This window comes from Mobula hypostoma, chromosome 25, assembly GCF_963921235.1.
Source record: "Mobula hypostoma chromosome 25, sMobHyp1.1, whole genome shotgun sequence".
Taxonomy (NCBI): domain Eukaryota; kingdom Metazoa; phylum Chordata; class Chondrichthyes; order Myliobatiformes; family Myliobatidae; genus Mobula; species Mobula hypostoma.
In genome coordinates, this window is record NC_086121.1 from 6,284,095 (window position 1) to 6,298,417 (window position 14,323).

The following is a 14,323-nucleotide window of genomic DNA, read 5'->3' on the forward strand; positions in this document are numbered from 1 at the left end:
TTGCTAATGAAGTGCCAGACCGCATAGGAGAGTTTGACACCCCATCCTTCATTAGATTCACCTACAATGCACTGAGTGTGTGGATGGGAAAGGAAAGGGTGGGAAAAGATTGTTTTGTTGTTGTCGTTGTTGCTTGTGCTGTTCTGCTGAACATTGTGGATATGGTACATTGGCACTGGAATGTGTGGCCACACTTGCCCCATATCCCTAGGTTGTGTTGGTTAACACAAACAACACATCTCACTGTATGCTTTGACATATATGTGATAAGTGAATGTATCTGACAAAAGTATTTTGGGGGGCAATAATTTAACTTGATTCTAAGTAAACCAGTGGATTAACAGGCAAAATAATGAGGTCAATGCCTGGCGTTCTGCATTGAAATCAAGGAGAAACAAGATTATTGCAGCTCTGTTGGTTTATTTAAGTCACAAATATTTCAAAAATTACAAAATACTCAAATGGAGAAAACACAGAACTCACAATCTTTGCTTCTACAGTTTGTTTACATTGTGTTATCCCATGGCAAACTACTATTATATACATTAAGCTTCAAGATATATATAAATTTAGCATCAGAATTTACATTCTGTTAATGCTGCTGTGAAATAAGAAGCTGGACCATTGACAACATTAAACATTTTACTTCTGAAAACACAAAAGCAAAATAAAAAAAAACTTTGTGTCACTATCCGAGCTGTCGGCACATCATGTAGTTCTTCCTTTTAAACACAGTCCTATGACAGTGAACACCACATAACAGTCTACAAATGGCAAATATACAGTCCTTGATAAAATCAAGGGGAAAGACAGATACGCACCATCAGGAAACCAGTCACCCAGTGCAGACATCAGCCAGACTCTCTGCGTTCAGCTTCCGACGCAACGTAACGGTTTCATCAATAAAACATAAAAGCATGAACTTGCAGTAACTTTTAAGAATGATATTGTCAGGTTATTTTTTTTAAAAAGATACACAGACGTGATTGACAGAAGCAAAACAAGCAGCACCCTGCTCTAAAATTAATGCTACTTTATTGACATAACCGCCGGCATCTCAGATACCTCAACCACTGACACCAGACACTGGTGTGCAATGGTTAACTATGACAATTTTCTGCTACTTTTAACCAAAAATGGGTATAAATTTCCACAAAGTAATTAACAGCCCAAAATTAAAACAGCTACTATAATATTTAATATAAAATAAATTTCAAAACTGAATGCTTTTGACTATTATCTTTTAGTCATTCTTAGAACCTTTATCCCAGAAATAAAAGGATATTTTTTCCATCAGGCTTCAGTAATCACAAGCACATACCCTTATTCCAATTCCTTGTTAAATACAGAAGATTACTTCCTCGTAACCATTAAGTCAGAAATGTACAAATGTGTACAACTGAATTCCACAGTTCAAGTGGACTGTGCTGCTCAAATGCTTGTCAGTGGCTCACTGTTAAATGAAGGGCTATTAACAATAATTGTTTAGCTTATATGTTTGGTCCTTATCAGTTTCCGCAAACTTCACAATCCATTTTGTGAAAACAAATTGAGACATGTCAGTAGCCACGATATCATCCTCATATAGCAAAAATAAGTTGGCAAGCAAAAAGTAAAAATTGGTAATGCTGTTACAGGCATATGCATTATCTTAATATTTAACAAAGATGTGAAATTAAACGCATCAAATATAAAAGTAGCTTATTTGTTCCTTATAATTAGTTTATTTTCAAAATATTAAATCATTGAATTATAACTATAAAATGGAATTAAAAGATTCAACCATCTCTTAAATATTTCAGATACTGAAAATGTTTTTAATGATCAGAATGGAAAGCTTACAAATTTTTTATGCTGTTGGCAAGCGGTAAGTCTAGTAATAGTCTGCACTGTTGACCAGCATGGGATGTCCAAACCTGGCGATGGTAAAATACTATTTATGCAGGCTTGCATTATTATATTTTAAAATCTATGTTGACATTGTCTGGACCACAATCCCTGCAACCTTTTGATGCATTGCCACTGCTACCAGACACACGATAATAAAAACCCACTCCATTTCAGAGTCAACGTTACCATCCAGCTAACTTCTCCTTTAACCAAAGGAAGTGAACGCTGTTTCAAACACTTAGCTTTGCAGTCTGCCGTCCAATTAGAAATCCACAACTAACCCTTTACGTACAAGGTTCTTTTTCTTTATTTACAAATTCAGAAGCCATGCCACAGATTTTTCTCTTTAAAGATATCCTACATATTATTTAAGGAACCATAAAATGTATTATAGTATTTCTACTAGAACTTTGTTTAATCGTTTTTGTGTGTTAGGTTGTATTGTGCAGTATCCAATTGAAACCTGGTCTGGTACCAATACAAGAACAGTCAGACATACTGTTCAATGTGCATTTCCCACCATCACATTACAGAATAGCGCTTTGTGCAAAGATCCACAGCCAGCATTGTATGATTCTTCCTCCGGAAAGGAATATCAGAAATTAAAATCATACAATCCTTTAGTTGGGGAGGATAAAAGCTTTGGATGTCATCTCCTTTTTTTCTTTCTTCCAGGATGTCATAGTTCCTTCCAAAGTACTGGTTGAGTGATCCTTGGCCTCGTGAGCGAGCCTCCGTGAGATTCAGGGCTTAAAGTGGCTTGTCACTTTCTTTTTTCAGCCGACTGCAAAAGAGACGGATGTGCCTTTGAAAATAACATTCTTCAAAAAAACATTATGAGATACAATGTTTATCTGGGCTTCAAAAATACTTAAAAAATTAAAACAATTAAAACTAAATTCAACAACATTTTGACGAAAGTGCTTTCTTTCACTGTCCTAACTCACTGCCTTCTAATGTTTTATAATGTTCTAGATAAACGCCTAAGTTGGATAGCAGGCACTTTATTCAAAATTCAGGATTGTTTAATGTTATTTCCAGTACCCAAGTGTTAAGGAAAACAGATCCAATGCAGCGCAGTAAAGAACAATAAGATAAAGAACACAATCACTTGGACCCCCAGACTAAAGCCAGCACACACTAGGATTCAAATGTCAGTTCTTGTGTGGCGACATGTCAACACCTTTACTACTCAAAAACATGAGTTGTAAAGAGTCCTTGAAAATGAGTCTGTAGGTCTTAGCCCCACGTAGACTGTAGGGCATAGAATCAGTTCAGAATTGAGGTGAGTGAAGTTATTCATGCTGGTTCAGGAGCCTGCTGACTGATGGGTGTAGGGTAATAACACGCCGAAGGTGGTGTTCTGACCTGAGTCATCTGTACAAGTTGACTGATGGGAGTAGCCAGAAGAGGGCATGGCTGGGATGATGGAGGTCGTTGCTGCTTTCTTGCAGCAGTGCTCCATGTAAAAGGTTCTGAATGTGAATGAATAAGGTTGGCCTATACTAGTGGAGTGTGAAGGTATGACAGTGATTTACATGGTGGGTGCTGTTGCCTCTGTTTGGAGAGTCTAGATCTCAGGTACAATGAAATAAGAGATAAAGTGTTCAACATTAATGATTGAGAGGAGTAGAAACAGATTTACTCTGAGAGCTGTGGATGCAGACATGAAGCATATTAAAGCAATGCAACTCCCAAAAATGAGTTCTGCCTTTCCAATGAGCTGCTGAGAACGATCACTTAATACTGCATGGCCAGTCACCAGGAATCAGATTCAAAAAATGATGCACGTAAGACCATAAGAGATAGGAGCAGAATTAGTCCACTGGCCCACTGAGGTTGCTCCACCATTCCATCCTGGCTGATTTATCTTCTTTTTCAATCTCATTCTCCTGCCTCCCCCATCCCACCCTCACCCCATAACATTAAAAACCCTTACGGATCAAGAACCTGTCAATCTTCGCTTTAAGTATACTCACAGTTGTCTGTGCCAATGAGTTCCATAGATTCACCACCCTCTGGCTAAAGAAAATTCCCCTTCATCTCTGTTTCTAAAGGGACATCCTCATTTTCTGAGGATGTGCCCTCGGTCCTAGACACGACTGCACATGTCCCCTCAATGTCCTCTCTATCTAGGCCTTTCGATATTCAAATGGGAACCCTCTCATTCTTCTAAACAACGAATACTGGCCCAAAAGCCATCAAATGCTCCTCATATGTTATCCCTTTCATTCCTGAGCATCATTCTCATTATCTCCTCTGGACCTTCACCAATGCTAGAACATTCTTTCTTAGATATGGGGCCCAAAACTACTCAACTGCTCACAATATTCCAAATGTGGTCTGACTAAGTTCAAGTTCAATTGTCATTCAATCATACACATGAATACAGCCAAACGAAACAGCGTTACTTGGGGGTCAAGGTACAAAACACAGTACCAATAGTTATACACAGCACAAGGCATACAAGACAGCAAACACATAAGATAGCAGTAAAGTACAGTCACACGAAAAATACAGTCCCAGTCCCTGAGTCCATGAATGTTGCAGTAGTCTGCAGTCAATCACAGTACAGGTTGGCTTCAGCCAAGCGAACATTGGGACCAGCACCATCTCCGGCTTGGACAGTGCGCCACACCACCTCTCCCCTGGGCAACTGTAAACAAGCGACATTGCAGTTCCCCTGACATCCGCCAATAAACTTGTGAATCAGACTTATAGCATTCCATGTTAACGATGTCCAACAGGGTCTTGCAATCACAAGTAAAGTGACTAAGACGATCACTTGTTAGTTTGCACACTGCCTTGTCCGCTGCTTCTCCGATGCAGGCAACGGCGCAATCTGTACAAAGTCCAGCTCCTTCAGTTTCTTCGCCGATGATGGGATTGACCTGCAGTACTTGAAACTGCTGCGTCCAAGCACACCCTCTTACCCAAACACGTAAAGCCCTAGCATTGTATCCTTGCTTTTATATACTAATCTTCTCAAAATTGGAAACATCTCCTGCACATCCACTCTATCCAGACCTTTCAATATTCAGTAGGTGTACACTTCTGTTGAAGGACAACACAATCTTTGAGTCTGTTGCATTGACTTAAGGGCAGATGTGGGAGCTAGACAGAGGTTCCTACCTGTAATAGTCCTCCTGTCCAGGGAGGGGACCTCCGTGCATGTGGTGATGACCGTGCAGCCACTGCTGTTCCATAGCCAGTCTCTGTAGTTCTGCCGACTGGGCGTGCATTGCCTGTAGTTGGTGCGCTGCTGACATAGGAGCTGGGAGAGCACTGGGCAGGTCTCGGTATGGTCCACCTGAAACCAACAAGCAATGGACAGCTTTCGTCAGATAGTTCATCTTTGACTTCCTCTGACAGACTTTGAAATACTACGCGCCAAATACAGTTAAATAAAAAGGGGACAATTTGCCACCTTACATTAAGACAAAGATTAGCTTTATTTGTCACATGTACATTGATACATACAGTGAAATGGATCGTTTGTATCAATGCATGACACAGCAGGAGGATGTGCTGGGGACCTGCAAGTGTCACCACGCATCCAGCACCAACATAGTATGCCAACAACTTACTAACAATAACCTGTACATCTTTGGAATGTGGACAGAAACCGGAAGAACATAGAAACCCCGTACAGAAAATGGTGAGCATCAACCCAGGACACTGGTGCTTTAATAGCATTATGTTAACCGCTATTCACACACAAATTATTTTTAATTTATGTATGTACAAAATACAAATATCTACTAAACCATAGTGAAAGATACTGTTTATAACTAAAGCATGATCAGTCCTCCTCATACCTACATTTCCTATAAATCATATTCACCCCCCCAACCCCTAGAAGTTTTCAGGTTTTATTATTTCACAGCACTGAATCACAGTGGATTTAATTTTGCTTTTTTGATGCTGATCAACAGAAAAACTCTTTTGTGTCAAAGTGACAACAGATCTCCACAAAGTGATCTAAATTAATTACAAATATACAACACAAAGTAATTGATTGCATAATACTCACCCCTTTCATGTCAGTATTTAGTAGATGCACCTTTGGCAGCAATTACAGCCTTGAGTCTGTGTGGATAGGTCTCTATCAGCTTTGCACATCTGCACACTGCAATTTTTCCCCATTCTTCTTTACAAAACTGCTCAAGCTCTGTCAGATTGCATGGGGATCGTGAGTGAACAGCCCTTCTCAAGTCCAGTCACAAATTCTCAATTGACGATTGAGATCTGGACTCTGACTGGGCCATTTCAGGACACTAACTTTGTTGTTTTTAAGCCATTCCTGTGTAGCTTTGGCTTTATGCTTGGGATCATTGTCTTGCCGGAAAACAACTCTTCTCCCAAGTTGCAGTTCTTGCAGACTGCATCAGGTTTTCCTCCAGGATTTCCCTGTATTTTGCTGCATTCATTTTCCCTTCTACCTTCACAGGCCTTCCAGGACCAGCTGCAGTGAAGCATCCCCACAGCATGATGCAGCCACCACCATGCTTCACGGTAGGGACGGTGTGTTTTTGATGATGAGCAGTGTTTGGCTTACACCAAACACAGCATTTAGTCTGATGAGCAAGAAGCTCAATTTTGGTTTCATCAGACTATAGAACCTTCCTCCAGCAGACTTCAGTGTCTCCCACATGGCTTCTGACAAACTCTAGCTGAGATTTCATGAGAGTTTTTTTCAACAGTGGCTTTCTCTTTGCCACTCTCCTATAAAGCTCCGACTGGTGAAGCACCCGGGCAACAATTGTTGTATGTGCAGTCTTTGCCATCTCAGCAATGAAGCTTGCAACTCCTCCATAGTTGTTATAAGTCTCTTGGTGGCCTCCCTCACTAGTCCCCTTCTTGCATGGTCATTCAGTTCTTGAGGACGGCCTGCTCTCGGCAGATTTACAGCTGTGCCATAATCTTTCCATTTCTTGATGATTGACTAAACTGTACTCCAAGTGATATTCAGTGACTTGGAAATTTTCTTGCATCCATCTCTTAACTTGTGCTTTTCAATAACCATTTCACAGAGTTGGGTGGAGTATTCTTTTGTCTTCATGGTGTAGTTTTTGCCAGGATACTGACTCACCAGCAGTTGGACCTTCCAGATACAGTTCTATTTTAAGTACAATCAATTGAAATACCTTGACCGCATATAGGTCTCTGAAAACAAATCTCCATTTAACTAATTATGTGATTTCTAAAACCAGTGACGATTTGGTATGTCACATTAAAAAGGGTGAATGCTTATGCAATCAATTATTTTGTGTTTTATATTTGTAACTAATTTAGAGATCTGTTTTCACTTTGACACAAGACTCTTTTTCTGTTGATCAATGTCAAAAAAGCCAAATTAAATTCACTGTGATTTGACGTTGTAAAACAATAAAACATGAACATTTCCAAAATGGAGGCGAATACTTTTTGTAGGCATTATATACCTCCCAGAAAAATATGGAGAGAGAGTGAGAGAGAGGGACAAGAAAAGGTTTATGAACCTTTTGCAGTTACCTGGTTTTCTGCATTAATTACTCATAAAATGTGTTTTGATCTTCATTTAAGTCACAGTAATAGACAAACACAATCTCAAACAAGAGAAAATCTGCAGATGCAAATCCAAGCAACACTCACAAAATGCTGGAGGAATTCAGCAGGCCAAGCAGCATCTATGGAAAAAAGTACTGTCGATGTTTTGGGCCGAAACCCTTCGGCAGGACTGCTGAAACACAATCTGCCTAAACTAATAACACACAAACAATTGTACTTTTCATGTGTTTATTGACACATTGTTTAATCATTCACAGTCTAGGTTGGAAAAAGTATACTAACCTTTGTATTTAATAAATGGTAGAACCTCTTTTAACAGCAATAACCTCCACCAAATGCTTCTTGCAGCTGTTGATCAGACTTGGACAATAGTGAGGAGGAACTTTAGACCATTCTCCCATAAAACACTACTTCAGTTCATCAATATTTCTGGGATACCTTGCATGAACAGCAGCTCAATTGGGTTATGGTCTGGACTTGTGACTTAGCCATTGCAAAACCTGAATTTTATTCTTTTTAATCCTTTCTGTTGTCGACTTACTCTTGCGTTTTGGGTCATTGCCTTGTTGCATTGTCCAACTTCTGATAAGCTTCAGGTGACAGACCACCACCTTGATATTCTCCTGTAAAATGTCTTGATACAATTTTAAATTAATTGCTCCCTCAACAATTGCAAGCTGTCCAGGCCCTGAGGCAGCAAAGCAGCCCCAAACCATGATGCTCCTGCCACCGTGCTTCACGGCTGGGATGAGGTTTTGGTGTTGGTGTGCAGTGCCCTTTTCCCTCCAAACATAGCAGTGTGCATTTCTGCCAAAAAATTTAATTTTTATCTCACCTGTAGAACATCCAGGTAGTCTTTTGCAAACTTGAGACATGAAGCAATGTTTTTATTTTGGAAAGTAGTGGTTTCCTCTGTGGTGTCCCTCCATGAACAACATTCTTGTTCAATCTTTTTCTTATAGTGGATACATGAACAGAGAGTTTGGCTAGCTCTAGAGATTTTTGCAGGTCTTTTGCTGTTACCCTTGGGTTCTTTTTCACCTCCTTCAGCATTCACTGATTGGAACACCCGACTCCAAATAGTTTTTGTAGATGGTATTACCCCAGAATTCATGTACTTTTTTGAACCTAGACTGTGATACTGTGATTGCTTAAATGGTATACTCAGTATTGATGAGAAGTAGTGCAATTGTTTGTATGTTATTAGTTCAAGCAGATTGTGTTTGTTTATTATTGTGACTTGGATGAAGATCAGACCACATTTTATGAGTAATTAATGCAGAAAACCTGGTAACTGCAAAAGGTTTATAAACTTATTCTCGCAACTGTCTATGTGACTGTACAGCATGATGCATAGTATATCAGGGATATATACACATACACACAGTACTACATGTACCGTACATCATAATGTAGTGACCTTAGAGGACAGATGGTGTGAACGCTCTTACCAAAGACAGGGTGATGCCTGAGCATCTCGTGTTCATGTGGACCCTGGGTTAACAGTGGGTTTGGGATTGCACCTGGAGGATAAGGAAAGCGAGCCAAGTGTGGTCCAGCTGCTAGAGGATCCACTAATGGATGGACACCTCCTGAACCTAGTTGAGAGAAAACAACAGATCATGTTGAAGATGCACTGCAAAAGAACGTGACAGCCACAAATCGAACCACTTTCATCTTTTAAATCAATACAGTGGGTTGGAAATCAACAACTGAGACTCTGGATGCATTCTGTAATAAAATACCATCTCTTTCACCTGTCTCGTAGGGTGAGTGTGGATATCTTAACTCATCTCATTGAACTTTTGAACTTGTACTGAAAAGAGAACCACAATCTCATAAGGAACTCCAGGTTATAAGGTGTAAGGATTGAGATGTTTTAGACATGGATGTGGAGTTTCATAATTTCTTTTTACAAGTTGCGATTTTTTTATGATGACATATACACACTTCGATAATAAATAAACTTTGAGCTTTGAACCAGGTATGACATCCTGCAAGATTCTATCTATCACCAAGGATACCACCTTCTACATCCATATTAATGCTGTCTTCTGAAGCAAGCTCAAGTCTCCTGTTTGAACTCTTAACCATGTTCTTGCACCTTTTTGGACTTGTAATAGTCTGAGTCATCCAGAATCAGGCCCTTTGAATCTAATCCACGCCGAGCTATTATTCTGCCTTGACCTGTACCTAGATCACAGCCCTCCATACCTCTCCCATCCATGTAAGCTATCCAAACTTCTCTTAAATGCTGAAAGTGAATTTGCAACCACCACTTCCGATGGCAGTTCTTTCCACTCTCAACACCCTCTGAGTTGCCACTCAGGTTCTCCTTAAACATTTCACCTTTCATCCTTAACCCAAGACCTCTGGTTGTAGTTCCACCCAACCCCAGTGGAAAAAGCAAGCCTGCTTCCATTTGCCCGATGTATATGCCTCATAATTTTATATACCTCTGTTAAATCTCCTCTCCAATGTTCCTGGAAATAAAGTCCTAACCTACTCAACCTTTCCCTGTACCTCAAGTCCTTAAGTCCCAGCTGCTCTATTCAGAAACTTAAACTCAACCACAGGTGGTCGTCAAAAATTAGTCAACTCCATCAGCTTACTACTATGCCCTGTAGTATCCAGGGCAGTTTCAAGGAGCTGTGCCTCAGAAAGTCTGTACCCATTACTCAGGACATGGCCTCTTCTCATTGTTACCGCTAAGGAGGTACAGAGTCTGAAGGCACACACTCAGCGATACAGGAACAGCTTCTTCTCCTCTGCCATCCGATTTCTGAATGGACATTGAACCCAGGAACACTACCACACACACACACACACACATAAATTGTTTATTCGTTAGTAAATGGAATGATGGAATGGACACGAATGACTGCATAGTTTACTCCTGATCATGTAATTTTCATGGTAGCATAGTGGTTATCGAAACGCTATTTTAGTACCAGCTGAAAGGTCATGTTTGATTCCCACCGCTGTCTGTAAAGAGATTGTTTGTTCACTCTGTGACTGCATGGGTCTTCTTCGGGTACTCTAGTTTTCTGGTTTCCTCTCACGTTTCAAAGACACATGGGTTAGGGTTAGTGAGTTGTAGGCATGCTATGTTTGCGCAGGAGCGTGGCGACACATATGGACTGCTCCAGCAAAGTCCTTGCTGAGCAAATGGTGCATTTTACTGTATGCTTCAATCTACATATGACAAATAAAGCTAATCTTTACCTTTGTGACTCTTAACTTATTGCAAGGAAAGGGAACCAAAAACTAAACGGCACAGGTTTAATGTGAGAGGAGAAAGATTTAAAAGGTACCTGAGAGGCAACTTCTTCATTGCCAGAGGAAGTGGTTGAGGCAGATACAATAACAATATTTCAAAGACAATTGGGCAGGTATATAGATATGAAAGGTTTAAAATGTACAGGCTGAAAGAGGGAAAATGGGACTAGCTTAGCTGAGGGCCTGTTCCTATGCTGTTTTACTTTATTAAGCTTCGTGGCGTGGGTGGAACCTAGGATTCAAACACACCCAGGCTAATTTCCTGAGGAATTCACACAAAATGTTGGAGGAACTCAGCTGGTCAGGCAGCATTTATGGAGGGGAATAATCAGTCGATGTTTTGTGCTGAGACCCTTCATCAGGACCCCTCTATAGGTGCTACCTGACCCACTGAGTTCCTCCAGTCTTCAGGACATTAGTAAGATCTTTGGTAGGTGATGATATATTAGAGATTTTCAAAATCTTGCCAATGCTATTATTAAATATTTTGTTTCTCACTCAAATTATTTATTTAATTTTAAGATAGAGCACAATAACTGGTCTTTCTTGTCCAATTAACCTACTAACCTGTACATCTTAGGGATGTGGGGGGAACATACAAACATCGGTGGGAATTGAACCTGGATTGCCGGCACTGTAATGGCGTTAGGCTACCGTGGGGCCCCTGCTGATACATTCCGCTCCCTCCCTGAAAAAGCTGTGCGTGGTTACGATTTGAAAGTTTTCTGAAGAAGCTAGCATTAGATTTGTAATTTTCTGGAAGCAAGGTTACCATGTAGAGTTCTTGTAATTAGGATTTGTCTTATGTATAGGTCAATTCAAGGCATTGTTTCTGGATACAAGCTGCATTTTTCTCATGAGAACTTGGTATTTGAAGATGGGGACCAGGGCAGTAAGATGATAGCTGGCTCACTGACCTCCTTATATACAGAATAGGCCCTTTTGGCCCAACGAGCCGCACCGCCCAGCAGCCCACCTATTTATTTATTTATTTAGCGATACAGCATGGCGTAGACCCTTCCAGCCCTTCGAGCTGTGCTGCCCCAGCAGCTCCGATTTAACACTAGCTCAATCACAGGACAGTTTATAATGAGAAATTAACCTGCTAACTGATATGTCTTTGGACTGTGGGAGGAAACTGGAGCACCCAGAGGAAACCCACAAGGTCATGGGGAGAATGTACAAACTCCTCAGAGGCGGCGCTGGTACTGAACTCCAAACTGTGATGGCTTGAGCTGTAATAGCATCGCACTAACCGCTACCTTACTGTAACATGTGGACTACAGATTTTTTCAATGATCTTACTGGAATTTACAGTGTACAAACTGGTTGCTGTGTTGCCTAGGTTACAAACAGACTGTAAGGCTCTTCAAGGCACTTGAAGGTCATGAATAAACTAAAATATTGTTCTTTCATTTGGTGCCAAGGTTGTAGAGTAATGATATTATTCAGATCAAACTTCTCGTCAGAACGTTTAAAGTCCACTGCTGACCGCGCTGAGAACATTAGGTCTTAGGTATGAACAAAGCAAGTGATCACACTTTTATCAAATTATCTTTTGGCAAAGGTAATAACAGCTGCAGATAGGATGGGAGCAAAGGATTTACTGTACAGCAAACAGTTAATTTATTCAGTGGACAATCTGATTTAGGAGCATAATAAACAAACATAGAGTAAGGTGTTTTACTAAGAAGATTGCAAAAAGGGGAAAATAGTGCATAAAATTAACCTCAGTCACTTATGGCAGGGTGGTCTAAAGATTTGATTGACAGGGGAATTATCCAATCAACCCAATTCTGGCTGCCTGTGGTAATGTCACTGCTTTTTGTCAAGGTTAATTTTTTACTGTACCCCAAGGGTCCTGAAGAATCTGTAGATAAACCTAACCCAATTTTTGCCTCTCTTCTAATTCTAGTTGTAGCTGACCAAGAAGTGAATGCATTATCACTCATAGAAACTGAAATCTGTTAACTAATAGAATGACATGGAAGTATAGCAGTCAGAGCAACGCTTCACAGCAACAGTGACCCGTGTTCAATTCCTGCCACTGTCTGCAAGTAGTTTGTAGGTTCTCCTCATGGGTTTCCTCTGGGTGCTCCAGTTTCCTCCCACATTCCAAAGACAGAAATTCTAAAATTAGGGTAAGTTGCAGGCATGCTACACTGGTGCTGGAAGAGTGGCGACACTTGCAGATTGCCCCTCCACATCCTTGTTGGTTGTTGGTGCAAACAATGCACTTCTCTGTAATGTATTAATGTTTAGATGTACGTGTGGTTAATAAAGCTAATAAAGTTAATCTTTAATCCTCATGGCACTGCTGTTGTGGGAACTTGCTGTGGATAAATTACCTGCTTCACTTCCCACACTACCTGTAATTCCACGTCAAAAATACTTCAATAGTACCTTACACAACTGCGTGAAGCACCAAGATATGAAAACATTACAGAAATTTGAGTTTGTTCTTTGTTTAAACAAACCCCAGTAGAATGAATGAATGGCTATTCAAAAAAAAGGCACATATTTGGTTGCTGGAATTACCTCATAAAAAGTTAAAACTTTAAAATATGAAACTTTTCCAAGAGACATTATATGAGGCATAGATGGAGCAGACAACCAGAGACTCTTTCCCAGGGTGGAAATAGCTAATGCAAAGAAACATAATTTAAAGGTGATTGGAGGAAGTACAGGGGAGATGTCAGAGGTAGCTTTTTTTACACAGTAAGTGGTTGAACACCCTGACAGGGGCGGTGGTAGAAGCAGATACATTAGGGTTAGCTCAGAAACTTGATGCAAGAAACACGAAGGGCTATGAAGGAGGGGAGGGTTAGATTGATCTTAAGAGTAGGTTAAAAGGTCAGCACAACATGGTGGGCTGAAGGGCCTGTACTGTGCTGTAGTGCTGATTATGACTCTCTGTGTAAAAACGTGCTTGCATGCCTTTTAAGTTAGTACTGGTCACACATTGAAGTAAATATATTCACTAAATATTCTCCAAGATTTTGTACAGATTTTTACTGTTATATAAAGGAATTTTAAAGCACAATATTCTTGAACACTAAACTGATTCCAAAACTTACGGACTCTTTTTTTAAACAATCTACAACACATGCTCTCAATATTATTTATTACTTGTTAATTTATTAATATGATTTTGTTTTTCTTTATGCATTTGCACAATTTGTTGTCTTTCATACATTGGTTGTTTGTCTGTCTTTGTTTGGTTTTTCATAATTTTATCGTGTTTCTTTGCGCTTACTGTGAATGTCCACAGAAAATGAATCTCAGGGTAGTATATGGTGACATATATGTACTTTGATAATAAACTTACTTTTGACTTTTTAAAAAACTTATAGTATGGCTTAAAACCTTGGCATAACATCATGGCCAAAGGGCTTGCACTGTGCTGTAATGTTCTATGTTCTAGTTCTATATGCTTTTGTCTTGGAACTATTTTTGGACTAATGACAAATTGTGCATCCGTGAGTAAAACTGAAAAGACTTGCAATTAACAGTTTGTTCCCTGTAAGAAGCAAATTTAGCTGTGAAAGATTCTGTGAGAAACTGTACAGGATGCAAATGGTGAACCTGAAACATGAAAATTGAA

General features: G+C 39.9%; 1 protein-coding gene across 5 annotated transcripts in view; it reads right to left on the minus strand.

Annotated features, from left to right (window-relative positions):
• Positions 1–409: 409 nt before the first annotated feature.
• Positions 410–14,323, minus strand: part of rerea (arginine-glutamic acid dipeptide (RE) repeats a) — a 659,533-nt gene continuing 645,619 nt past the window's right edge. For all 5 annotated transcript variants that reach the window (XM_063033173.1, XM_063033174.1, XM_063033176.1 and 2 more), the window contains 3 exons: positions 8,892–9,038; positions 5,023–5,200; positions 410–2,674 (listed from right to left, as the gene is read on the minus strand). In XM_063033173.1, the coding sequence (XP_062889243.1) occupies positions 2,641–2,674; positions 5,023–5,200; positions 8,892–9,038 (359 nt within the window). In that variant the 3' untranslated portion in view covers positions 410–2,640. The remainder of the gene's footprint in view (positions 2,675–5,022; positions 5,201–8,891; positions 9,039–14,323) is intronic.